The 27958-nt window shown below is 40.9% G+C and overlaps 1 protein-coding gene and 1 long non-coding RNA gene across 5 annotated transcripts in view; one reads left to right on the top strand and one right to left on the bottom strand.

The window, feature by feature from the left end:
• Window positions 1–7: 7 nt before the first annotated feature.
• Window positions 8–27012, top strand: LOC118496338. The gene is made up of 3 exons (XR_004898899.1): window positions 8–987; window positions 19583–19590; window positions 27001–27012. It is a non-coding gene; the product is annotated as an uncharacterized LOC118496338 (long non-coding RNA).
• Window positions 2882–27958, bottom strand: part of tbl1xr1a (tbl1x receptor 1a) — a 60801-nt gene continuing 35724 nt past the window's right edge. For all 4 annotated transcript variants that reach the window (XM_031311981.2, XM_036007682.1, XM_031311980.2 and 1 more), the window contains 14 exons: window positions 17869–17970; window positions 15281–15426; window positions 14482–14707; window positions 12674–12806; window positions 10006–10147; window positions 9135–9198; window positions 8651–8748; window positions 8446–8506; window positions 8239–8360; window positions 7220–7294; window positions 5686–5813; window positions 5361–5526; window positions 4646–4747; window positions 2882–4290 (listed from right to left, as the gene is read on the bottom strand). In XM_031311981.2, the coding sequence (XP_031167841.1) occupies window positions 4264–4290; window positions 4646–4747; window positions 5361–5526; window positions 5686–5813; window positions 7220–7294; window positions 8239–8360; window positions 8446–8506; window positions 8651–8748; window positions 9135–9198; window positions 10006–10147; window positions 12674–12806; window positions 14482–14707; window positions 15281–15426; window positions 17869–17926 (1548 nt within the window). In that variant the 5' untranslated portion in view covers window positions 17927–17970 and the 3' untranslated portion in view covers window positions 2882–4263. The remainder of the gene's footprint in view (window positions 4291–4645; window positions 4748–5360; window positions 5527–5685; window positions 5814–7219; window positions 7295–8238; window positions 8361–8445; window positions 8507–8650; window positions 8749–9134; window positions 9199–10005; window positions 10148–12673; window positions 12807–14481; window positions 14708–15280; window positions 15427–17868; window positions 17971–27958) is intronic.

Genomic DNA, 27958 nt, shown 5'->3' with positions numbered 1-27958 from the left:
AATGTCCCATAGTGCACTGATAATTTAGACACAAATATAACTCAATATTCAACCAATGAGATTGTATCTGCTTCCAGAGCAACTTTCTCCATGACTCCAAAATATAGCAACAAAAAAAGGGGGAACAATAAGAATTCCCTTGAGTCTTGCTTGATTGAAAAATTACATTTTTATTCAATTTAAAGAGTAACTTTTTTTTTTTTTTTTTAGTTGTCTTCTGTGTAAGCCAAGGAGGAAGTCATTTTCTGGGACAACGCTTCCCAAAAAGATTCAAGCAGAAAGAAAAACTAAAACTTTTCTTTATTAAAACAGACAAATTTAGTGGTAATTTTCTCCTGGGACAACTCTTCCCCAAACAAAGGTGCCTTTAGAATGATAGCTCAGCTCAGTAAGCCTTACATTACACGGTGAACCTTTTCTATTTGCAATAGCATCAAAGTAACAAAAACGAAATCTTTTCAAATTTATAGAACATGTAAATTAACACTGCCAATAAATCATCAATTCACATTTCTTTTTCAAATCTACAAAGAAATTACAAAAATGTAACTTTAAATTTGTCTTCAAAAAAGTATAAAATGTCTTGTCAGTAAGGAACCTCGGAGTCAAATGGGAGCAGACATTTAGTGGTGAACCATTGGTGGTGAGAAAACAGATTCATTAAAATTCCATTGAATGTACAGCTTGACATTTTTTTATTCACCAAGACTGTCGTGTTGTAGATGAAAAGACTTTACATTGACCTTTAGATCTCATATGTTCATGTCCTCTAAATGCAGTGTAGTTATTGCGCCACAATATGACAAGTAGCTGGTAATAAAAACAGACAAAAAAATTAAAAAAAAAGTCCAGATATTGCTTTAATGTTGGATCTGCTTTTGAGCTTGATTGGGAATAGCAACCATGTGCCAGAGATCAGCCAGTAAGATTCAACAAGAGAAAAAAAATATATATGATAGACTGCATTATCCCAGGCATGAGACTGTAGTTTGTGATGCATGTCTGAAGGGAAGGTCTTGGAGGCAGAGCTCGTCTGGAATAATGAAGTTTTTGTTTGACCTAAACTTTCAGCAGGGCAGAGCCAAGGAACACAGAGCCATTCCGCCGGTGAAAAGTTAGCAAACTGGCAAATCTGAATGGTAGCGACAACATTTTGGTCAAAATACAAAATTAAAAGATGTAAGTGGCAGGGACATTTTTCCCCATTCATTCGGGATATCGTGATTATTTGGCAACGATTTTTAAAATCAATTCTTTTCCCAGAATTGATTTATTTATTTTTTAACCAATGATTCGCCTACATCTTTTCTGTTAATATGGTACCGGTGACATCGTTTCTGTTTCCAGCAAAACAGGCCGAAAGCATAACATTCTGAAAATCCATGTGATGTTCTTCTTTACTAAATGTCAGACTGACTGACATGTGATGTGCATTCTTCTTAGAAAACGATTAGTTTTATTTATTATTTTTTTTAGAAATGTCTAATGATATATTGTCTCTAACAGTGTATTATTCAACTTTTGTTTGTGTTAAAGGTCCCATGACATGGTGCTCTTTGGATGCTTTTATATAGGCCTTAGCGGTCCCCTAATACTGTATCTGAAGTCTCTTTCCCGAAATTCAGCCTTGGTGCAGAATTACAGCCACTAGAGCCAGTCCCACAATGAGCTTTCCTATGTATGTGCCATTTCTGTGTCTGTAGCTATTGAGGAGGAGAGAGGGGGGGGCAAGGTGGAGGGTGGGGGTGTGGCCTTGACCAACTGCCACTTTGCTCGTTTGAAAGCCATGATGTCTCTCTCTTTCTCATGGGTGAGCCAAATTCTCTGGGCGGGCAAAGCAGAGAAAGGGGAGGTAACCTTCCTCCTTATGAGCTCATAAGGAGGAGATTCCAGATCGGCCCATCTGAGCTTTCATTTTCTCAAAGGCAGAGCAGGATACCCAGAGGTCGGTTTACACCTATCGCTATTTCTAGCCACTGGGGGACCATAGGCAGGCTGGGAGACTGTATATTAATGTTAAAAATATAAAGTGAAATTTTCATGCCATGGGACCTTTAAAGAAGGAAAAGAAAATCGCAATACTATCGAGTCACAATACTAGAATCGCAATAAATAAATTAAAAAATCGCAATACAAATCAAAATCGGCACGCACGTATCGTGAAAGAATCAAATCGGGACAAAAGCATGTCGTCCTAGCCATAGAACTCACCAACACGTTATCTGAGTATCAGAATTCTCTATAAAAAAAGTTTTAATCCCACAATAAGTCGCATTAGATACGTACACATTACAGTCGTGGGACACTACAACTATTGCTGATGATGCAACATTAGAGCATTGAAAAATCCTAATTTAATGTCACTACAGAGTGCTCCATTTGTTATGTAGTATAGGGAACGAGGAAGTGATTACAGACATTGCTTGTCTGTCCTTTTATTGCTGCGTTCATGTCGATATGTTCAGACTATTACGTCATTGTGATCAACCAAATGAGCGAAACCGTTAATGGTAGCTGTGATTCAGAGTCGGAAAAGAAAATCAAAAGAAAGTGTCAAGCTCATTGCAAAATGACCCCAAAGCTGCCATTATGTAAATATTGCAATTTTAATTCTAACTGTAACTAATTAAAAGGGTACTACAAACTGTTTGGTATTTGGTTTTTACTTGTTAACCGACATCTACAAATAATAAACAAAATAATAATAAAAAAAAAAAAGAGCTTTAGGCTACTAGAATAACGTGGGAATGCTCGGAAATGCTTACAGAATAATGTCTTCCCGTCCTTGTGCAAATGCAGCAACAGAGCTGAACTCTTGAGTCCGGGAAAACTGTCAGCCTCTATAACTCAATGGATTTTCCTTTGGCTCTAACCCTCTGTGTTTTTAGTCGCTGAGCTTATTTCTGCCTCCAGTGCATCTAACTCTGAGAATCTGCAAAAGCTAAAAAGTGGAACAACACTTTCACTTTTTTCACCACCACACTTCAGGGCATCATGTGTTTGGTGATCGGAGACCTTTGAGGGTGAATCACGATTAGAAATGTTTGAAGTCTTAGAGATGCTGAGTGAATGCCGTTTGGTAAAGGGTTAGCAAAAAAAAACAACAGCTGGAATCCTATTGGCTGAGGACAGAATGTAATGTGAGCTGGGACCTGACTTAACTGTTGCATTACTGAAACTCACAACAGCCTTAAACATTCAGACAAGCAGAGGTCAGCTTCTTGCCAATAGAAGCTTTTTATTTTTTTTTTATTTTTTTTTTTTCATCACACAGGTAACTGCTATGGCCAAAGGGTCCAGAGAGGAGAACTGTGGGTAAAACCATCTAGATCAAATAGTGCACAGTCGACCTGTTTTTAAAGCCATCTAGATGGACATCATCTGTGTCGCGTCCCAGTGGATGTACAGGGGGGAATCCAGAGTTTGTCCTCTGGAGAAAAGACAACACACGAGCTACTGCATTTTGAGGTTAACCGTATGACTGCAAGAACCACTACTGAACCATAAGGAGAAGCCTTTCGATTTGCCACATTGGTTTGCAATCCTGACGAGGTCACTGTTTTCCAGAACTGTTTGGGTGTGAATGTCTCAGTGTGTTTGTCTGCATGTACTTCTCAAAATATTAAAACTCTTGACCTGACCAGCCCGTCCCCTCTCCCAAAGATAAAAAATATAAAAACACTGAAACAAGAGATCTGAAATTTTAAAAAAAAACAAAAAAAAACTAAGTGCCATCCTATTTTATGGTGGAGAAGTTGATATGTCTGCACAATGAGCTCCAACTAGTAACAAAGATCAACACTTTTTTCATTGTTTTTCATTTTGATGACAATGAGCATGGTTTAAAGATCAAAAAAAGCAAAATAGCTTCCAAATTTTGGTACATATACGGATCTGTAACTTTTTTTTTATTTTTTTATTTTTTTTTTTTTGTGTCTATCAGTTTTTACTTTTTTTCCACTGCGTCCCTTCTGCATCTCTGTAAGAGTCTGTACAGATAGAGAGGGGCGCTTCCATCCGCCCGTTGATCCATCCTTCTGTCCGTCTGTCCGTCTGTCTGTCCATCTGTTCATCCCTGTGTCTGGACCTGCTGTGTCGGGTGGGTGAGTGCTTGCTTGCTTCCTGTTCCTGTTTCCTGCTTCCTGTCTGTCGGTCGGCGGGGCCAATAGTCGTAAGCGCGAGCAGTACGCAGGGCAGGCTGGGACAGTCATTTGGCTATGTACACATTCATGGTCGGTCCATGGCTTCCAACAAACAGCAGCACTATTTCCGAAGGTCTAGTACACACACCTGGGACAGAAGAGGACAGAGATCAAGCTGTAGGACTGAAAAACTGTCAAAAAAAAAAAGAAGCTAGAAACACCCATCCAAACAGTACAATTTCAATTCAATTTCCATTTTATTTATGGTGTCAAATCACAACAACAGTTATCTCAGGACACTACAGATAGAGTAGGTCTAGACCACACTCTACACCACACTCTACACCACCCCCCTCCCTCCCGAGAGCAAGCATTTGGTGTGACAGTGGCGAAGAAAAAACTTCCTTCAAATAGACAGAAACCTCCGACAGACCCTTGACTCTTGGTGGGCGGCCATCTGCCACAATAAAGACAGAAATAAAGTCAGTCCGGTGTATACTTACAGATCCGTCTGATGCGCTGGCTCCCACTTTGTCCCCTGCTGCATTCCAGCAAACCTCAAAGATTCCCCCCGTCCCTCTGTAACTGTGGACTAAAGCGCCCGTCTGCAGCATGAGAGACAGAAGAACAGAGTGAAGGGACAGAAAATAGGTAGGCTTTAGGCTGTTTTTTTTTTTTTTTTTTTATTATTACTTTAGTTTTTATTGAATTTTCATTACATTATAACAACTGAGTCAGTTCACAGTCACCTCAATTTGTGAGTGATGTATGAAAAAAAAAATCAAAATGGGTCCTGTGAGGAAAGGTGATGATAGCCACAAAAATAGAAATAAAATGTATACATTTCAAGTCGCTGCTTTATCCACTAATGAGTCCAAGCTGTGGGCTTTAGGCTGTTTTTACGAGACCTTTACCCTTTATGCTGTATTATGACCAATAACTCAACCCAGTGGTGTTACCATAGTCCTCATAAATCCACCGGAGTTTAAACTTCCAACGCAAAGAAAGCGGAAGGTGACGGACATCCGGTCGAAATGAGGGACAACCCGGCAGAATATCCGGCGACACCGGAACAATCCCGGAAATTTAACGTCGTGGATATAGACTAGCTGCCGATTGACCAAAAAGATTTCCATCTCCATGGCAATTAAAGGGAACTGACACTGTTTTTAAGCTGTACACGTCACAAACGCACAGTTCCTCCCATTCTCTTCCTACCTGTGTATTCCAGATGTGCACGCATTTGTCAAAGGAGCCACTGGCCAGATGTCGCCCGTCGGGGCTAAAGGCCACGCTGTAGACCGGCTCCTGGTGTTTAGTCAGCGTATGGATACAGATGCCTCTCTCCACGTCCCAAAGACGAACTGTGGAGTCAAACGATGCACTGTGGGAGGGAGAGACGGGGACAAACAGGGTTAGAGAGCTTCAATGCGGTGTGTACAGCAAGCTAAAAAGGGCCGGAGGGTACTTCTTTCTTTCTCGGCTAACTAACTAGCAAACTGTTACCGATGCTGTGATGTTTGTAACCCACACAGACACTCACCTGGCTAGCATGAGGTTAGCGCTGGGGTTGTTGGTTCCAGGGCCGGTGGGACTCCATTTGATGGTGTAGATTTCTTTACTGTGGGCCTGCAGGTCATGGACACACGAGTCCTGCTTCATACTCCAGATCTGAACAAAACGCAAAAGCACAGATCAACGTCTTTATGAAACCACAGGTGTGTCGAAATGCAGTCCACAGCTAGGCCTGTATCAATTTTTACATAAATGTCTAATTGTCAATTTGTTTTAAATCATCGCAGTTTCTTTGTTTAACCGCAATTAATTGCTAACATTAGCTAAGGTCTTAAAGTGCTCATATTATGCTTTTTGGCTTTTTCCCTTTCCTTTATTGTGTTATATATTTTTTTTGTGCATGTTACAGATTTACAAAATGAAAAAGCCCAAAGTCCCCCCCAAAGGGACTTACCATCTCCAACAGAAAACACTGTTCACAAACTGCTCCAAACAGCTCTATTGTAGTCCAGCCTTTACTTCAGAGACAAACGTGGTCACTTTGGAACACAAGTTATAATGCTCGCCTAGCTGCTAGCATGGCACGCCCTCATACTCTGCTTCTGACTGGCTAGTAGTCCTTACCTAGGTAGGCGCATGTGCGACTCCCAACAAATATGGAATAGAGGTGTGATGCCTCACTCTGTAGCTAAAACAGAGCGCTCAACACACAGGGTGAAAAGAGGAGCTGCAGCAATGTGCAGTACAACAAAGATATTGTGAATTAAACCACATAAACCTATTCTGGTACAACCTCTAAATACAATTATTAACCTTAAAATAAGCATAATACGAGCACTTTAAGGCATATGACTGGTAGTTGTTGATTTTGTTTACATATGCCAAATATAAGTGATTATTGGTCGGACTATATATTTTTTTATTATTGTTTCAATTGTTAGTTGTTGACACTTGACCCTATATACGTTCACTGCAACAAAAATGACAAGGGGGGGGAGAATATAGTTAGAAAAAATGTGTTATGATAATAAATATGCGTTGTTTACACCATAGGCTGTGTATTTGCGTTATTGCATTATTATTATGGGTCACATGACAAAGATATAACCAAAAGATGTATCCTGGAATTAATAAAAAAAAAAAAAAAAGACATTAATAAATCTTTTTAAGTTTGACTGAAAGAGACAAATATATTGTTAATCGCGATTATTTCTGAGACAATCAATTGTACAGCAACATTTTGGAACTGTTTGGAGCAGTTTATCTTCAGCGCACACAGCAAATACCAGGGAAACTTGATAATGGAAATCTCCTGCCTCCTACCTAAGACGATTCAAGCAACACAGAAGGGAACTCAATGGCTGCCCAAGAGAAAAATGTTTAGCTTCTTACAGAGCAGCACACATCTTAGGATAGCATCTTTCGTTAAAGCACATGAAGAGCAGGGGAAACAAATAAGGTCAACATTTATTGTAACATGAACACATCATTCCTTTCACAGGTAGCAGTGATAGTGACGTTAATAAGACAAGATGTCCACTACCACCAGGTTTAGCTCTCACCTTCAGCGTCATGTCGTCTGAGCAGGAGGCTAGCAGGTTCCCTGTGGGATCCCACTTGATTGCATTTACTTCATTCTGGGAGGGGGGGGAGAAGAGATCGTGTTTGTGATGTATATACAGCATGTCGATGTGGCGGATGATATTACTTGCAATAAACAAACAGTTATTTATATGTACTCCGTTCTGTGCTCAACAAATTGCTTGTTGCATTTAAAACAAATAAAAGGAAATCATTGATAATATTTGTATTGAACGCATTCAACATTAAACTGAATATGAAAGGAACCACTAAAAAAAGAATGACAGTTACGTTTTAAAGGGCAGTTTCTACTGATGTTTTCTTTCAACTAACAAAGAAATCTCGGAGTGTCTGTCGCGATATGTTGCAGCCTTTCTTTAATCTCCTTTGGGTGCTCCGAACACAGTAGAAGACACACATCAGCATTACTGACACAGATGTGTAACTAACAAACAAAAAACACTTACTTGTGTAGCCTAGAAATCTAGACGCACCCTGGCGGCAGCAAATGTGATTTGCAGCCAGGGGGTCTAGCAACTCTCAGTTGGCTTGCGAGATGGAAAAGCCAAACTCTGGCCGGGCCAATCACATTTTGTATAGAGTCGGTGGGCGGGCTTAACATAATGACGGCAGAGTTACGACGGTTACGCGTGAATTCCCTGCTACTTGAAAACAAAGAAGATGGCTGCTGGTGAACAGCGGTCTTTCGAAACGGCTTGGAAGACTTGGAGTTAAGCTTTTCTTTGAGAAAAGAACAAAGAACGGCACTGAAGTCATTCTTAAAAAAGGAAGATATGTTCGGAGTTTAATCTATCCAGTTAAGTCTATCAACCAGCTCCTCTACCTTCTTCATTGCTCTGGTTGGTTGTAGCGCTATCCTATTGCGTGCAGAGGGAATTTGAAAGACAACCGTTTATCCCGCCCCTCGGATTGAGCCCTGCCAATGGTGAGTTCCCAGACCCAACATCTTGATGTGGGTCTGGCTTGTCAGGCTACTTACTGTGTGTCCCTGGAATGTTTTAATGGGTCGGTCCTGTCCCAGTTTACAGACGTGGATGCACATGTCTGTACTACAGGAGGCGAACGTATTGTTGCTCTGCCAGTCCACGTCTAGTGCTGGAGCTGTGGGGGATGGAAAGATGGACGTCAGCGAGATCAAAAGCTAAGCTGGAAAATACTAAGAGACAAGAAGAGATGCTTTTTGTACCTGAATGGAAGGGAAACTGTTGTTTGGCTTCTCCTGTATGGGCATCCCATATGATTGTTGTCTGGCAGGACAACATGTACATGTACAGTTAGAGCTAACAACGGCTACACAGCACATTTGTTTGATCCACTTATTAAAACAGTCAGCACGATAGTGAAATCGTGCTAGAAGTTATTTCATATTTTGAAAACAGAGCCTGGTTTACCTTGTCTACTCCTGCACTGAGGATAAAATTGCCTTTTTTATTCCACTTAAGGGCAAAGATGGGACCTTTGTGTTGGCCAAGTGTACTGGCCAGGTTCCCTGTGGAGCAAAAAGGGAAAAAAATCAATAAGTATGACATGTGGCAAAAATAACAACAAGCCACTAAGGGTCTGAATGACACCAAATGGGTCAACACCTGAATGGCAATATGCAAACCTGCCTCTAGGTGGCAGCATTGTTCAAGGATGAACTAAACCATGTGGCATAAAGGCTGTAGTACAAGATAGGCAAACCAAATCACCACAGTACAATCACTATTAGTTTCCACAGCAACACTTGTATTCATTCTCTTAAACTTGCTAATATATAACTATATGTACATCAATACACTTGTATCTTGTTTTAGAACTCTTGATTTGAAATTGAAGGGTTTCCTGAGATCAAATAGTACATGTACGTGTTCAATAAATGCAAAGTCATCTCACCGTCCTTCGTCCATATTCTGGCAAAGCCGTCATAGGAGCCTGTTGCTAGCAGCGTGCCCTCGCTCTGCCAGAGAGAGAGAGAAGTAGTAAGAGTGGCTTATAGAGTGTGCGTGCCGGGCAGATAAGCATGGCAAGGCCTTAACGTTGTTTGTTGCAGTTGCAGAATTTGCCTTGCAGAGTCCAGGCTGAATGAACGTGTGCTGCGATTCATCTGGGATTAGAAGAGAGGCCTGTGTTTTTCATCAGCAGGGACACTTTCCAGGATTTCTTTTTTGGCTCTGCCCTTGGCTCAGGTTTACAATCCACTGGCTGAACTAAAGGAAAATCCCACTCTCTGATGATCTTCAACTGCTAGACATAGTACTCTAGAAGATCCTCTGGGATGCGGCATTTGTTGCAATTTGCCTTTCTTCTGTATACAGGACTGTATATACATACACATACATATACATATATATACATATATATATATATATATATATATATATATATATATATATATATATATATATATATATATATATATACATACATACATACATACACACACACTATACATTCAGTGAATAGCATGTTTTGTTGTTGTGTTTGCTTTCTATGCATGTACAGTATGTTAAGTGTTCACATTTTATAAAACAACAAGCATTATTAGCAAACAAAGTCAAAGTATTTTTTTGAAGATAAAAAAAAAAAAAAAACGCTGATAAAAGCTATTCAAAAAAAGATGTCAAGTAGCGTAATTGACTAACATGACAAATATTTCTTCCATTCCTACAACTTTGACCTGCTCCCATATTTTGAACGAATGCGCCCATGCAGGGAGACTCACATGTCACATGATGGGTGAGTGTGCGTGTGTTAGCGGGCTTACATTCCAGTCTAGCGAGGTGACGTCTTTGTTGCTGGGGACGTCCTGCCCTCCCTCCCGTATGCAGTGTCTCAGGACCAGCTGTGTCGAGCTGCTTGTACTGTTTTCACTCAGGTTCCAGATGCGAGCCGTCGAATCCCCAGACCTAAAACAGACAGACACGTTCCCGCTTTAACATTGTTTGTCAGACAATTTCTAACTGGATTTCATCAAAAACATCTTAAGTTAATAAATAATTCTTTAATTTCTGGCTAAAAAAAAAAAAAAAAAAAGGATCTTGCTGAAGTGGTCCGCTCCGCAGGTCCCTACAGTCGGCATGTGGTTATCACAGATATCGACTCTTCTCCCTCTGGAGAAACTGAGCTTCGTCATAATTCAGACAAATTCAGGAGACTTTGGAGGTGGTTGCATTCCTTTCTGCTGAGACGTTGCTTTGTATTTCCTGTACAGTCCTAGTTTGTAATCATATTTAATATATTTTTCTATCATTCTTCCAATTTAATTTGTGTTCATTGCAGCATCAGCTGTTGTTTGGGGTGGGATTTTTCTGTTGTGTATGTATTTATACGTGTGTATACTGTATATGTATATCTATATATAGATATACATATATACTTTTTTCTGTTGCTGATGTTGGTGTCTGTTGCATTCAAAAATCAATTGTAGTAGTTGTAGCAGTGAGGTATTCTGCATTATTACTCCCACATTACACATCGCACATTTAAAAATCTTACATCCACGCGTTCCTTGAATAAAGCTGACTTACCATTTCAATGCAGAATTGTTTTTCGCAAAATCACAAAATGTGCAAAACCTACTTTTTCTAACTTCTCCCGGGGTTTTCGCCTGATCTGCCTGAAACTTTGCATATAGCATCTTCAGATGGCCCTGACAAAAAGCTATCAAAAGAATGTTGCTCTGTTCAAAAATTCGCAAATTACGAACAAAGCTCGGACCAAAGACAAACTTTAGCATCTCCAAAGTTAATGCTATCAATGTTTGCCATGCCACTCTGAGCCTCTGGACCAAATTTGGCAAAGATTGGCCATTTGGGGGCTCTACAAATATGAAAAGTCTTTATCTCATGAAGGGCTCGTGCAATTTTTACGTAACTTGGAGGGTACGAACTAGGGCAACTCCTACATTCACATACATACTATTAATTAAGACAACTGGAATGCGTAAAACACAATATGATCATAATATCACAATATGATGTCACTGAAAGACATCGCTAGAAAATGATTTGGGTAATGAGCTGTAGTTTGCACAAGAAATAAAGGGGCACCCCCGTGGCTTAGGGTTAAGCTTAATTTATGGTCGCCGCGGTGTTCCGGGCGCGAGGTGCGCGCGCGCCATAAAATGACGTCACCACGGCTTTCGTTTCCAGCCCAAAAGCTCCACAAGCTGTCGCGGCGTGTGGTCGTGCCCACTGCGCGCGCTGCACTTTCCATTCAACGCAGTCTGCTGGGAAGAGCAGGTCCGTCTCTACAAACATCTGTATGATTTTTCATGTACAGACCACAGGGAGTCAAACTGCCTTAAATATGTGGTCAGAGAGAGACACCACACTGGGAAAAGAAGAAACATTTTGCTGGAGTGTGGAAAAACATGAGAGATTGTTTTGTCAAAGCTAAAAAACGGCTTCATGGAAAGAGTGTTCTTAACAGTGTTACAGGCAGACAGTAGTTTAGATTTGGAGATAAACAACAGTCACGTTAATGATTAGAGTGTTTAACATGTGTTTGTTTACTTCCGCTCTCTTCTTCTCTACTTCTACTTGCTTTTTCACAGATTATTTTGTCTGTACGCCCTCTGGTGTTTTGGAGAGTACTGCAACGAACAATGTGTTAAGCATAAACATCTCCGTATATGCTCGTAGCGCACACACTATCTACGGCGGCCCGCTCGAGTATACCCGACGCTTTAAGAGGCAGGGCTTGAACCATAATGCTTTTCGAGTCGGGCTGGGGACCTTCGTTTCATCTCTCTACCTTGTTTCCCATCATCTCTCTACTTGCCCTGTCTAATAAAGGCATAAAATGTCAAAAAAAATAAGGCACATGTGCATGGAACTAGCATTTAAGTAGAGTTCACTTGTTTGATCCATAAAGAGCAGCGTTTCTCAAAGTCCGGACCAAACTGCAAGTCAATCCAGACCATAAACATCATGTTATGAGTACAATACATTCATGAAGTGTTATATTTTCTATTTTGAAAGACATTTTCTATTTATCAATAAATTGTTAGTAATGTTGAATATACACAGAGAAAAAACAAAAGAACAGTCCAAAAGGGAGACAAAAAAAGCTGAAAAGGGTGTAGAAAAACGTTGGGAAAAAAAACTCCCCCCTCCAAAAAAAACGTTGAACAACAAAAAATGCGGGAAAATAAACATTGGAAGAAAGTGCCAGTACCGAATTCCATGTAACGATAGCCAAATCGGTCCAAAAGCTGAGCAGGAAAACAGAGCTCTTGACTTGAATGTTGCTTATAGGTTAATAGTTAGTTGATTAGTTAACTTGTTATGGCCAATCGTTCCGGACCTCTGACCTGAAATAAAAATCTTAACCTAACCCTGCGGACCTTTGAGTGACACGTTTGAGAACCTCTGATATAGAGGGAGAGACCAGTGTCAGAGGAGTATGCTAGGAAAGGGAAGGTGACCAACCCCGATGCCAGCAGATCACTGACTGGGTTCCAGGCGCAGATGAAGACCTCGGACTCGTGGCCCCGCAAGACCATGGCCTTGTTCTGAGGGATCTCCACATCTCCGTCCACCTCCATCAGGTCTGCGTGGTTGTCTAAGCACAGAGTTGGATGGGTGACACACAGCGAGGCAAGAGGTTAGCAAGCCAGGAATGTCTACATACAACCTTTCTTTAAGTTCTTTGTAATTCTTTACCACTATTGTGGAGTGTGAGTGAACTACCCTCACAGTGTTCACTAACAGCCAAATATGGATGTAAAGTAATATTTCATTACTAACATTTACATGTTCATACCAAAAATGTTTGACCATAACATCTTAATTAAATGTTCATTTATGAATTCCACTTTTTCGGGTTTTACTAGGCCTGTCACGATAACAAATTTTGCTGGACGATAAATTGTCCCAGAAATTATTGCGATAAACGATAATATTGTCGTTCTGAGACCATTTTCATCTAATATAATGATAATGACATAATAATGCAGGTACACCTTTTCAAAGATCAATAAACTTTTATTTCTAAAGAATATTTAACACTGGAACTGGAAGACATTTTAAATATCCACAATATGTCTTTGATCTCCTTTAGTATGTCGTCTTTCACGCTGTTGGACAGTTGTGGAATTGCCGTTTGTGACACGTATGTTCTCCCAGGTAATTCATACTGGCTGTCAAATGTTTGCAGCATTAGTCGAGTGTTTGTGATAGACTACAGACTCTGTACTGCATTTAACAATTATTTATTAAACACTAAATATTAAATTTAAATAATACATTATATCTACCTATTTCTATGTGACTATCTGCCACATGGCGAGTAAATGTTTGTACCAAAATAGTTCTGTTTTTCAGTCTTCATTTTGGCGAAGGTGCAGCTATACTTTCTTCAGCTCCTCTGCAGGTCGGAGCCACACACACACACACACACACACACACACACACACACACACACACAAGCCACCACGTCACTTCTGTTTACTGATAGCTAGCGTTTACCTTAGGCTAATTTATTAGCTAGTAAGTGGCGATTTTTGACAAGCAGGTAACGGAGTCTCAGTTCACCGTCCGGGAGCCTCTGACACACTGACAGCTGTAGGCTTGTACCGGTTAATGTTCTGTGCATTGTCGGACACATACAGCAACTTTCCTGAAACCGCTTGCAAGACTGACAAGTCCACAGCGGCGTTTATGTCCGTGCCTGTCTCCACCGCCTCCACCTGCAGGTTGTCAACTGCGTGGTTTGGAATGAAAGGGAGAAAACCGGACGCCGAGTAACAAGGCGGATATCGCTCATATACGTCTTCTTTTTTTGACGGCGCCTTAACGGCAAAGTGCTGCGGAAAACCCCGCTTCAACTACTCGCATTCTCTCTCTCTCTCTCTCTCTCTCTCCGCCAGGAGTCCCGCCTCCACACAAAGACCATGCAACTCACAAGAGGGTTCACTCCTCGTTACGCTAAGGAACCGAGAGTGGTCCTCCAGTCTCTTTGGTAGAGAGAGCGAGAGAGAGCGAGAGAGAGCGAGAGACAAGGAAAACAAACAAGCATGCAAATGGAAATTATCGCGGCCGGAAAAATTATCGAGCTAATTTTTTTTATCGTGCGATTAATTGATTTATTGACTATCGCGACAGGCCTAGGTTTTACTACTATTCCAAAGGTCAAATAATATTTCTTCCTTAATGAAAATACTGCTCAAATATCTTTGCCATCGCAGGTAGCAAACCATCATTGCACGTCCTTTTCTATTGGTGAACGTATTACTCACTAGCTAAGGCATGGGCTCCGTTCTCCTCCCCGTTGGCAGTATTCTCTCCGTTCTTGGCGTTGCCGGCGATGCTGCCCCCTGTGGCCGATGTTGGGGCTGAAGCGGCAGCCTGCTGCTGGGCCATTTTGTCCCGGTAGGCCTGCTGCCTCGTCTGAACAACGTCCGGCATCACGGCATCAATCAGGGACAGAGACTCAATGGGCCGCCCGTCAAATAATGTGCCGTCCTATAGAGTGGGAGAAATGACCAGTTTAGAGAAGAGAAGAGCAGAGAAGAGGAGAGGTTTCAAAAGTCCTTCTATTGGACCATTTTCAGCCAAGAATCACAATCACAAAAATCCTAATAGAAAATCCTGAATAAAATAAAAAAACACACAAAAAACAAACAAAAAAACAAAAAACTGTGCTGTCCTAATCAAAAACCACCAACTCTCCATCCTCCCCCACAGAGCATAACACCCCCCCCCCCACCGACTTCAGCCTCACAAAAAATAAAAAATAAATTATTTTTTTTTACCAATGATTCACCTAAATATTTTATTTAAATATATATGTTTATACGGTACCGCCGACGGCAACTACATCATATCTGTTTCAGATCGAAAGCAGAAAATGCAGAAGAACCACATTATGGTGTACAAGTGAAATAAATGTCAGACTGGCATGTGATGTGCATTTTTCTTAGAAAACAAATGTCTCACGATATACTGTCTCTAGAACTGTATGATTCAACTTTTGTTTTTGTAAAAGAAGGAAAAAGAAAATCACAATACGAGAGGAGAGGAGAGGAGAGGACCCACCTCATTGATGCTGACTTCAGCCTCGACATACTGCAGGCCCTTCTGGATGATGCTGATGAGGGCAGCAGGGGGAACCAGAGCGCCATTGATGTTGGACTGGCTGATGTGACTCTCTATGCCAAATGTAAATGCTGAGTGGGAGAACCCTGGAGAAGAAAAGAGCGGGAGGAAGAGGGCAGGGGAGGAGAAGATATTTTCAACGTTGGAAGGCAATGACGTGCTGTATATTAGGAGTCGGCCGATTATCGGCACTGGGCGATTATGAAAGTAGGCTATTAAGTTTTGTGTGGGAGTTTGTAACATTCCAAAATCTTAATGTTACTGTTAATAACTGTTAATATTGGTTCTAAATATTGGCTTTCGGTTTCATTAACTACTAATAATCGGTCGATCCCTGCTGTGTACCACAGTAAATCATGACTTATTTAAGAACTACATTTTGTGTTTTCTCCACTGCCATATCGTGTTACTTGCACGCCACTGCTGCTATTCTTTTCTTTTCACATTCTCGAGCATTTCTCATACATGTTTGTTTTGGAGGTTACAAAACAGATTGCTTGTATTGCAACCTCTATAGCTGCCCATTTTCCAGTCCTCCCTGCTTTAGCACACCTGAACCAGCTGATGCTCAAGCCCTGGGGCAACACGTGAGTTGCATTGGGTGTTCAAAACATAAAACAACGCGATGAGCATACTTCCATTGTTGTGTGGCGGATTTATTTTCCACTGCGATAACAGCTGCCTCCAGTTAGATGGGCTACAGCGAAAGCACCCGCGCATTATGGATTCACAGGGTATGGAAAGTTAACATTTATAACAGGCATAGTACTCAAGCGACAGTCTTATTCACTAACTAGCTAGCTATTTGGCACTCAATTAGTGTGATGAACATTATTTGATGTGTGCTTATCATTGCGCATTAGTAAACAACCAGTTCCGACTCAGCACTACAACAGAATGACTGGCAGGTGATTCGCTGTCATTGGTAATATTATGTACTGCTTCTGCAGAATGTCAACATCACCACCACATCTTTAAGACAATATCAGGGCCGGCGCGCGCCCGTGTGTGTGTGTGTAGGGTTGTGCCGATGTCATCGTGCATCATGATGGCTGACCGACGTCACGATGGAGAGCCACCATTGTGATGCCACGCCCCCCACCCTGTCAGACACACACTAATCCTAGTCACAGGCGCTGGACAGGAAATTGACAAGTGCATCGGTCTTAAACTAGCAAAGACACTTGCGTCGGGCTTTGTGCTGCGCAGGGTGCAAGATGGGCCCCTTAAGTGGAAGCTACTTTTTTCCCCCTCTACCTGCTCTACTCGCTCTACCTGCTAGTAACGTTGGACACAGCGGTCTCGAACGAGAGAGAAAAAAGAACGCTATCACACTTTCCTTTCTCCCCTCATTGGACTAAGTTTGTTGACACTACTGTGTGCGTACATCAATAAGTAAGTCTGATGTCCTGTAGGTACGGACGATGTTATGCAGGATTTATGAATGTACGTTACCAACAGTAGGCTAATTCACGAGGGTGCTATTTTATGTGTGCGCTGCAAGAGTTATGTTTCTGTTTACTGAATGCGTTATTCAGTGCAAACATAACCGAGACTGTAGTTTAATCTCAGTAATGATGGTATATTAGGTTATTACTGTCGCTCTGTTGAAGGCAAACGTCCCACTGTACTGTCGTTTCGCAGATCACGGACATCTGATTGACTTTACTGCACCGTAGTTAAGTGAAAGTAGGTCAAGTTGTAAAAAAAACTGCCCCTACCAGCCCCACCGACGACGATATCATCGTCCATCGCCATGTTTTACTGTGAGCATCGTCAACTGCCACTTTAGGGGACATCGCCCAACCCTGTGTGTGTGTGTGTGTGTGTGTGTGTGTGTGCATGGGGAGTGTGTGGTAGAGAGAGTGAGAGAGTGACGGCAAGAAACAAAGTGTCTCCCCCTGTGCTTTCTGACCACGGTGGGAAATCTGTAGCAGGAAAAGTTAACCCTCTCCTTGATTTCATGCTGTTTATGGAGAAGGAGAACCAGGAAATGAGTCGGGGAAAATGCGGCACTACAAAGCCATGACCAAGCGACGTGATGGCCGCGACGTGTAGTATCATTGTTTGAGAGGTGCCAATTTAACGCAGAACCATAAATCAAGCTTTAGCCATATGATGGCAGGGAAAACCCAGCACAGACTGCCTTGAATCATCCGTCACTCAACTGCAGCTGAAGTGAAGAGATTGTCAGCAGTGTTTTGATATCCTGCAGTGCTGCCGGTTATGGGCGTACCACCAAAACATCGCGATAACGATATTACCAACACAAAAAATCTCTGAGTATCTTTCGCGATATATCGCAGCCTTTTGCAATGTGTTTATTGCGCCAGTTGATTTCGCAATGATGATAAAAAAAAAGAAAAAAAAACGATATATTGTGCAGCCCTACTAGAGAGTTTGATAGTTTACAATAGATTGGTAGGAAAACACACCCCTAAAAAAAGTTGATTACCAATATGTTCTGACATTTTAAGATTTGAAGAAAATATTGTCTTGATAAATATAATAGGGTCTTGAGAGGATACCTGACTCCTGTAGGTATCTGTAGACCAGGAAGTTGACCTCATCACTGCTAATGCTCATCTTTACTCCTGTTACACCATGAGGTCAGCACGCACACACCTAGCCTGGAAAACATAGAGAGAGAGACATCATCAGTGAAGGGAAACAACACCGCTCAATGTACATGATATATGCAATACATGTGACTGCCATTTAATATAGTAGGGGTGGGAGAAAAAAAAATTGAAAATCGTATGTATCGCAATATTTTTGCGACATTTTCCACCCCCCCAGAATTGACATCTTTTAATTTTTTTTATCATGATGATGATTATTCACCTAAATCTTTTCTGTTATACGGTACTGCCGACGGCGACTACATCACATCTGTGGGGCATTTGGTTTTGCAGCAACATAGTCATACAACACAGAAGGAGATGGGGGGGGGGGGTGAGCTGAATGACCGACTTTGACATTTCCAGTGTACAAAGCACAGCATCAATAACATCTTAAAAAAAAAATAAAAAAATCAGAATGACAAAAAAAGCTACAAATGCCGGCAATAAAGTACAAAGTGACCAGGCATGTTGAATATATGACCAACATCTCTTCCATCATAACACAAATTGTCCACATCAGCTGCATAGATATCATTATCCTAATCATCATCACCACCATCATCGCCATCCACATCAACACGAACCACATCATATCGCTTACTAAACTACACACTTTGCCAAGTGAGTTGGGAGTTACTACCTCTTAGGGGGAGGAGGAATAAAATCAGGACAAAAGCATATCGTCCCAGCCCTACATGTGACTGCCTTATAATAAAGACTATTTGAATATGGACGCATGGCGCATCATCAGGAAAAAGGCCTCAATTTAGGCCTTTTTCCTCATTTACTGCATTTAAAGTAATTTATAGTGAAAATGTCCAATAGAAAACACAGATTTCAGGTGGCAGGTGACAATTCAAACTACAAAAATTTACCGGAATGTAATGCAGAAAGACTCTCAAACATTCTGTATTGCTTTTGAATATGCACGCTATCCCTACACTTCTGATCAGGCATAAATCTCATCACTGTCTACACAAATGTTAACGTCACCACCTCCGATAAAAGTGTAGCTCAGAGTCGTTTTCCCAAGCTTTTCAGTGGGAAGCAAACGCAGCGACACAAACAAAGAACTACAGGTCAGAGGAAAGACGACACACTGCAGTCCAAAGTTTTTTGAAGTCAAAATAACTAGAGGCAATTTTAAAAGTGGTAGGGACATACCCCACCATCCCTACCATAAATTACACCCATGGGTTGGGAGAGGGGAGGCTGTCAACCTACTGTTGCGCTGCGTTGGTAGCTGCGTGATATGCCCGAGGAGAAGGCGACTAACACAGTTAACTGGACAACTAGTGCATTGCCAAAACGTTATTCTGTTCCTCATGTGCAAGTAGTCAACATTAATAGTAGTCAAAATCACAATATATAAGGTTTTCGATTTTTTTCCCCACCCCTAATTCCTTTGTGAACGAAGCACTCGCTAGGTGTCTGCTGGTATGCAGTACATCTATTTCTCAGGAGGGGCAGTACTTCAGCCAATGATTGAATTTTTCACTAATAGTGTCTCATTCTTCTCCCTAAGTTGCTTCTCCACCTGACCACTTATACTGTGAATCATCTAATGCCTTAATTGTAAGTACCAATCCACTACAAACTGTCAACAGAAAAATACAAGGGGGAGAAGTCACCAGGATTGCAACACCTCCTGTGGTATGACTTCTTCAGTTTGTGCATCCATGAACATGTCAGGGGATCGTGATTCAACATTGCTTTTGTCCGTGGTTTCATGAACCAAAAAGGTTGGAAACCACAACTTCAGAAACTCCCTGAGAGCCAGAGAGCCTATCCCAAATAAGGACCAGCTCAAAGCCCATTTCCCCTGAGAATAATGAGCCATGTAATGCCTGGAGCTCGGCGTCTGAAGCATTTAATGGCATTTAGGCGGGTGAAACACTCGTGGGTACTGTGAGCTCTAGGTTACGTTTCATTTCCCAGGATGTTAGATTTATGTGGTATGGAACACCAAAACATTTATTATGACTTGTGGCCTTAACATTTACGTTAACAAAAACACGTTTGTCAATCATATTAGTTGCTCATCAAACTGCAGATTTCACACTAGGGCTGAACGATTAATTGCATTTGCGATAATATCGCGATATGTTAAAATGCGATTTCCTAATCGCAAAGGCTGTGATTTGGTCACATGACTCGCGAGAGCAAATCAGTGTGCACTTCGCAGAGAAAGCATCAACTAGCACGCTAACGCTACGTCGTACCTTGAGCTGATTTCTGTCATTCAAACAACTCGTGAGTTGTAGTTTAAAACTTTTACAGCCTTTTTAATAAAATGAAGGGTTTTATTCGGGCTTGAGTCTATACATGCAGTTAATGGATACAGGCACACAGAACTCAAGGCTCGGTTGGCAACGATTAGCTCTGATTAGTGGTTAGCTCCGGTTAGCGGTTAGCTCCGTTATAAAGATATGGAGTGGAGGAGCTGCCACTGAGAGGGGTAATAACCAGACTCGGATAAATGACGTTCGGGGAGCTTTCACAGCAGCGTGGCCGCGAGGTTTCAACAGTTTTATTAGTACAGTTAATCCCACGGCAAGAACACCAGCAACTAGCTAACGCAACGATAGCCTCTCTGAACAAGTGCACACGGCAGCACGCAACTTCACGAGGGGGAGGGGCTGGAGGCAGCTCCTCTCTGTGCACTGTAAAAAAATACACTGTTGTGTGTGTGTGTGTGTATATATAGATATATACTATATACTATATTTTTACTTATTTAACTGTCTAGTGTGTAATTGTGTGTTCATACTATAAATGATTATATTATTATTCTTTGTAGAAGACTAAGAGCTTAAAAAAATAATCGAATATCGAATCGCAATATTTGGGAAAAAAATCGCAATTAGATTATTTTCAAAAATCGTTCTGCCCTATTTCACACTATCATCTTATATACTTTCCACAGGTAATTAGATTATTCTTTAACGATAACATGAGGAAAAAACTGGTCACCGCAACAGCAAACAGGTTACAATTACACAATACACATGGCATTGTATAAAGCAGAAGATGGCCAGTGTGTCTACTCCTGTGATCATTGACAAGTTTTGCTGTCCTGCATAATCAAGCAACAACAACAGACTTCCCACTAGTGCCAGTTGCATCACCCTCACAAGAGAATAAGGCTGCCACGGCTGATCTGTTTGGGTATGTGTCCGTGACCAAGGAGACTGGCAACAACTCTGTGGCCAAGACAACAGAAGAAGAGGTGAAGTTGTTCTCTGGCATGTTGGCTCAGCGACACTTATCTGTGCCTGGACGCTCTCTCTAGTGAGAGAGGATTGCGTTTTCCATAGAGACAACAGTTTCTGAGGGTCTGATATACAGCAAGCAGAAAAAATAATACAAAGTACCTCAGATGAGGATGTCAACTCAGAAGTAGGGCTGTCAACAAACAAACAAATTTGGTTATATATTCAAATTTCGGAGAGAAAAAAAAAAACACTCAAATATGAAAACCAATATTTGATTGTGAAGAAAATAAATAAATAACGACACTACCCTGGCTGCCTCGGGCGTCCTCGCCTGGGCCTGGGCCGCAGCACTGCATGACAGGAGTCACACAGATATGTAACGTTAGAAGAACCAGGAGGAATAATTCAACAACCGTCATGTACGACTGCACAATTATTCACAATTTTATCGAAATTGCAATATGGACTAGTGCAACATCCAGATCGCAGGGGGGAACACAATATTTGTTAAGGCAAAATATGTGTCCAACCATTCTGAATTAAGAATTGCGGTTCTGTAGAGACGTTGCAGCCTACAAATCCTATCCTACAGACTAATGAAAAAAACTTTGATTGGTACAGATCCTTGCAAAAATCACACTATAATGATTTAAAAATATATATATTTTAATATTCTCAATGAAAATGGAAATAAGGATACAAAAATTATCATTCCCTCCAATATTGTGAATCATATCGCAATATCAGTCAAAATAAATCGCCATTAGATATTTTCCTCACACTGTGCAGCCCTACCGTCATGGCAGAGAACTCGGCCTCAGAAGCAGAGAGAGATTCACGCTCTAAACAACCTGAAAAGCCCCATTTGGAAGTATTTCAGAAAACTGTGGAACCTCGGAATAAAGTTGTGTGTAAGCTATGTAAGTTAGTTTGCATACCACTCCACAACTAGCAACCTGACGGGCTGGCTACATTGCACACGTAACGTATGCAGAGCGGATGCTCCAACACTACGCATCCACTATAATCAGTGAAACTGTCCACACCGGGCGTGAGAGCAGCGTGTAGCGGTGCGTATGCACCGCAGCGATCTGCAGCGATGTCTTATATTTATATTTTTACGCAAGATGTGTGCAGCCCTTTTACAAAGAAATTAATCATAAAGTGTCTATATTTCTTTCAATTAAATTACCGATATAAAGGAAATGACTTAATGACTGTCAGTGAGTGTATGCACCCAAATGGGCATGGCCTGGAGTACGGCACTCTGCCTACACAGCCTCAGCTCGACTCGTATTTTACACAGCCCTCCACAAGCTCGTTTTCTGCAGCACGACAAGAGGCTTGCAGGAAGAGGCTTGCAATTTTCCTATGCAAGAAATGAGGCCAATCAGTGTGGTTGATGGGACGGGCTTTAGGGATTTCTGTAAGGAATTGGAGCTAAGGTACTGTATCCCTTGAAGTGGAACAATCACCAACAGCACCTCAGACACAATAAAGGAATTACTCAAAGACATCTATATTTTAGAGCACCCCATATAACAATGAACTAAGAGCACCCAGTCGTGGACAAAATAGAACAGTAATCACACATAAACATTACACACAGCACATGCCACAATGGGGTTGGTGTGCCACTGTTGAAAATACCTCAGCAGGGCAAAAACAGTCCTAGAAGTTGTTTAGTGCACTTTTATTAAAAAGTAGTAGTAATAATAATAATAATAACAACAACAATAATAATACAAAATCACATAAACAACCAGAGTTGAATCCAAATTGAATCAAAAACCATGCGAATAGCTATGTGTTACATTGTGCAGGTGTTTAGATTTTTCTGCTCAGTGTAAACTCCACTTCAACTCTTAATACACTGGCTACATTGCCTTAATGCCGCACCTGGCTTAAAGTCAATGTTCAACATCCTCACATTTGACCACATTCATGACAAGTCACGCCAGAGATACAGTGTTTCTTGCAGACTTAGCTCTGAAGCAACATTTCCATAGAAACTCTCCACTGAAACTGATACTGTACAAATGACATTACTGGCGCTTACCCACTGCTAGTACCAGCTCTACTCGGATCGGCAGCGGTGCCCCATCCTCCATTTTCCATTGCAGACTTAGTACCGCCTCATGCGTGAGTCATCATAGCGACGGTGCAGGAAACTGCCGCAATCTAATGCGACACACACATAGAACGACGAAGGTGTGTTGTTTTTGCCACAGCCAGAAGAAAAATTTTGTATCAAAAGAAGCTGGAGGGAGCAAAAGAAAACGCCGCTGGCTAAACTATTTTAAAATGGCGGGTTTGTTCAGGACACCCCTGTCTGTCGCTAGCAATGATGATGCAGTGATTAGTGACGAGTTTCTCCGACCAATCAGTAGTCTGCAGGTTTTCACGTCACCTTTTGGTATCACCTCAGCTCGCTTTGGAACCTCAGCGGAGGTGATACTAAAAAAAAGTACCTGTTGGCAGGTACCAGGGACTTTTTTTCATAATGGAAAACCAAAAAAGGCGAGTAAAGTCGAGGTGAGTCGAGCTGGTACCATGTAATGGAAAAACGCCACATTACAGCTGAGTTTGCAACTGTTTGAGGCAGGGTGAAGCAGAACTCACAGCATTACCACTAAAACCTGATCAAAACTCTGTAGTATTCCTCTTACTATTACTGTAAGTGGGAAAAATCAGCCAAGAAAAACACATATAGTGAGTCATTTACATAATTACAGCTTTCCTTTATATATATATATATATATATATATACCAGCTGCAAAATACCTTCACATAAAAAAATTATTGTTATAAGGAAACAAATCAAGCAGGCAATCTCTCATTCTCCCTGACAGACACACACCCTCTCTCACTCTATGTATGTATGTATGTATGTATGTATGTATGTATGTATGTAAGTAAGTAAGTAAGTAAGTAAGTAAGTAAGTAAGTAAGTAAGTAAGTAAGTAAGTAAGCAAGTAAGTAAGCAAGCAAGCAAGCAAGCAAGTATGTATGTATGTATGTACGTATGTATGAATGCATGTGTGAATGCATGTGTATTAGAGCTGTCAGTCTTCCTCTATAATACCATTTGAATTTCATTTGTTATTTTTTTAAATTTTCAAATAATATTTGAATATTAAATGCTCAAATGCAGCCTGTTATAAATATGTACTACACTACTCAGGCTTATGCATTGTCAATGCCACTATAAGCATGTGGTTGTTGTTACACGTTCTGTCCACTAGAGTGACTTCCAACATCAGCCTGGTCTTGAAGGGGATCTACGTCATGGCGCATTGCATTTCTGGTACGCCGCTCTCGGTTTACATTATTTTCCACCATAAATCAGCAGAGAACTATGTAATAAAATATTATTTAAGTGTAGTGATGCGGCTCTGTTGTAAAGGCTAACGTTGCTTGGTTAGCACAATAACAGTGTTAGAAAGCACAGCCGAAACGGTTTGTCATTAAGTATCAATAGTGTTAGCCACGATGCTAACGGCTTTGATAACTAAGCCAAACGGTGCTGCCACTACTATTTTAGTGATTTATAAGCAACCTGTTTCTTGCAAATTGTCACATTACTGAGAATACAGCTGTTAGAAGCTAATATAAGAAGTCGAAGCTAACTCTGACAGCTGTAGGGCAGCTAACATTAACTTTAGCTGTCTCCATGAAGCTCCCAGCTAAGCTCCTATAACTTGCGACGCAGTTAGGAAACCAGAACGAGCTAATTATTGATAACATAAGCATTTTGGGTCGGTGGATGTCGATTTTAAAGTCTTGTTAAAACTATTTCCCATACTTCTTCCAATTCCCAGCCGCAGCCTGTCACTCCCCCCTGTACTGACGTTAGCTCACAATGCCTTGTGTTTCTCACTCCCGTAACTTATTGTTCAGCAGACATGAGAAGAGGGAGATTAGCTAACGTTAGCCAACCTATTTATAAAATAAAAAAATAAAATTACATTTGAATAGTATTGATTTTTTTTACTATTTGAATTCTATTTGACTTTCGGAATTCGTTCCAACAGCCCTAGTATGTATGTATGTATGTATGTATGTATGTATGTATGTATGTATGTATGTATGTATGTATGTATGTATCTATCTATCTATCTATCTACCTACCTACCTACCAACCTACCTACCTATTATTATTATTATTTAGGGTTGCCAGTTAACCAGCTTGAAGGTGGACAAGATCAATACACTGTAGTACAATGTGCCTGCAGCTTATTACAGGCATAAATCACCCAACAAATGTACAATTGTGTCCTGTAATTTAGACCAACCGCATCCACACTACACTCCCATGCAACTTTCAGGCCCATTGATGTAACTCAATGATGTGTTTACACAGCCTGTGTTGCTAAAGCAGCACGTTAGCAGAGCAGCAGCTTCAGTCCTCCATGCGTGTAGACAAGATGCCTTCAGGCACAGTATTGAGTGTAGCAGTATGCATTGTAATCTTGAACTCTACACATATTGGGTTCAAATATTTTGTCTTCTTAAACCAGGCAAACAAATTGAGTGATATCATTACATGTTTCCACTGTGTTGACTTCTGCCTTGCCCAGTCATACTCCTCAAACACAGGAAACTGCACAAAGTAATTAACTCGACAGAATTTGTTCTTGTTTAAAAAAAAAAAAATAAAATAAAATTAATGGAGGATGAATCAAAGACAGATTATAACATTACTCTAAATATTAATCTAAACAGTCAAGACACATTTCTATAACAATACATTTCATGTGCTATGGTGGGTAGAGAGTATAGGCTTTAAGAGCATGCAAGAGTGTATTTAAATCGAACACAACAGCCGCTTTAATCAATACACCTAAAACAAGAGGGGAGGCTGAGTATAAAGTCAAGTCGTATGCTGTTGTGTTTTGGTTGAAATGAAAACCTGCAGACTGTTGAGTCACAGATCACTAAGACCCTCTGCGCAAATCCCAGCTGACAGCAGCAGTGCCCGGGAAGGACCACCGGTTTGTAAACAGAACGCTGTCGTTCCCTCCACCGCCATCCCGCTGCAGTGGCGCTGTGGAGCCACCATACACAGCCAGGATCCTCTGTGTTGACAGTGTGGGAGAACAGAGGGGGGGATGGGAGAGGAGAAGGGAATCTCTGTCTCTGCATTTCTCTCTCTCTCTCTCTCTCTCTCTCTCTCTCTCTCTTTGTGACTGCTGCCAGTGGCAAACTGGATTGTACAGTAAATCTTAAATCAAGTCACAGCTCAACCAGAGAGGGAGAGAGAGAGACCTACGAGGACTATCGATTAACACCAAAAGAAAATAAGGACAGGACAATTTTAGTGTTTTCCCTAGATTTGTGAAAGACTTAGGTGCACAAACTTGGTGGGTGTTTAGGCGTCCTCCGTCAACAAAATGTTACGTTTTCAATAAAAAAATTATGCAATTTCACATAAATTTGGACCATCATTATCACCATTTGTGTCTAAGACGTTGGAAAAGCTAGAGCAGATAAGAAATACATAACACTCAAAAAGCTTAAAGACAAACCTTGCTAAAGAAGTCCACTGGGGGACAAAACTACAATCTTTAGATCTGAGAAGTCATTTAGTTACATTCATTCAGCTTAGGTGTTGACGGTTAGCGGTTCGGGTGCTGCACCCAAGCCTTACAATGGTAGGGAAAACCCTGCAATGTAATGCTTGCAGCAAACAACCTGTTCCCTAATTGTGACGTGGTAGTGAGAAAGCAATACTGAATTCATATTGATGAGAGCGGGGGAGGTTCTCAATATGAAATCAAGATCACTAAGTAAATCATATTTGCCCAGGGTTATCAACTAGCATACATAATTCATTAACCCAAACGCTGGCTAATGAAACATTCAATCAAAGGCTTTAGCTCACTCAAAGAAGTGTGGTAAAAAATATAACACCTTATCAATAATGCGCTACTTGCTGTCACAACACATTTGGCTTTATATCAATCAATTATTCTTCTTAGCAACAGACGTGATAGCATGCACGACTGATGTATTTGCAGACATTAGGGTAGTGGATGAGGGGCGATTGTTTTTACTGCCGTGTGCATGCATCACATACAGTACGCCAACTATAGGCTTATAGGAAAACACAATCACTGCTCATATAATTGCATTTGTCTGCTGAGCCTTTTTTTTTTTTTTCTTTTTTTTTTTAAATACAAACACAACAAATACATTGTGCAATGAACATGCATGTAGTGACACTGTACAACACACCCTGCTATTTTCTTGGAATAAAAATGGATTACAGTCCTGGGCTTTTAAAAGCTTATGCTCCATACAAGGGCTGAAACGATTCGATAACTAAAAATCATCAATGCACTTGATTTAATCCATACAACTATGTACAGCCCACTGTGTTTTCACATGGATGATTATTACTGTCACACAGCGAGCTTACAGGCTGTGTACAGTTCAGTCCCACCAGGAATTCGTGATCGCAATTAACAATATAATTGTCTCTTTCAGTCAAATAAAAATAAAAAATATTTATTTATTTTTTTACTTTTTCAAAACACAGTAAAGTTTTGAATCAATCCCAGGATACAGATCTTTTGGTTCTATCACTGCTATGTGAGCCAGATAATGTAGTAACTGAAGTACACAGCCTATGAAGTAAACATACCTCTTTATTATCATAAAACATTTTGTCTAACTGTACCCCCTTGTCATTTGTGTTGCTATGAACGTGTTTAGGGTCAAGTGCCAACAACTAACAATTGAAATAATAATAAAAATATATAGTCTCACCAGCAGTA

Source organism: Sander lucioperca, chromosome 11 (assembly GCF_008315115.2).
Source record: "Sander lucioperca isolate FBNREF2018 chromosome 11, SLUC_FBN_1.2, whole genome shotgun sequence".
Lineage (NCBI taxonomy): Eukaryota > Metazoa > Chordata > Actinopteri > Perciformes > Percidae > Sander > Sander lucioperca.
This window is presented reverse-complemented; position numbering and strand designations above follow the sequence as displayed.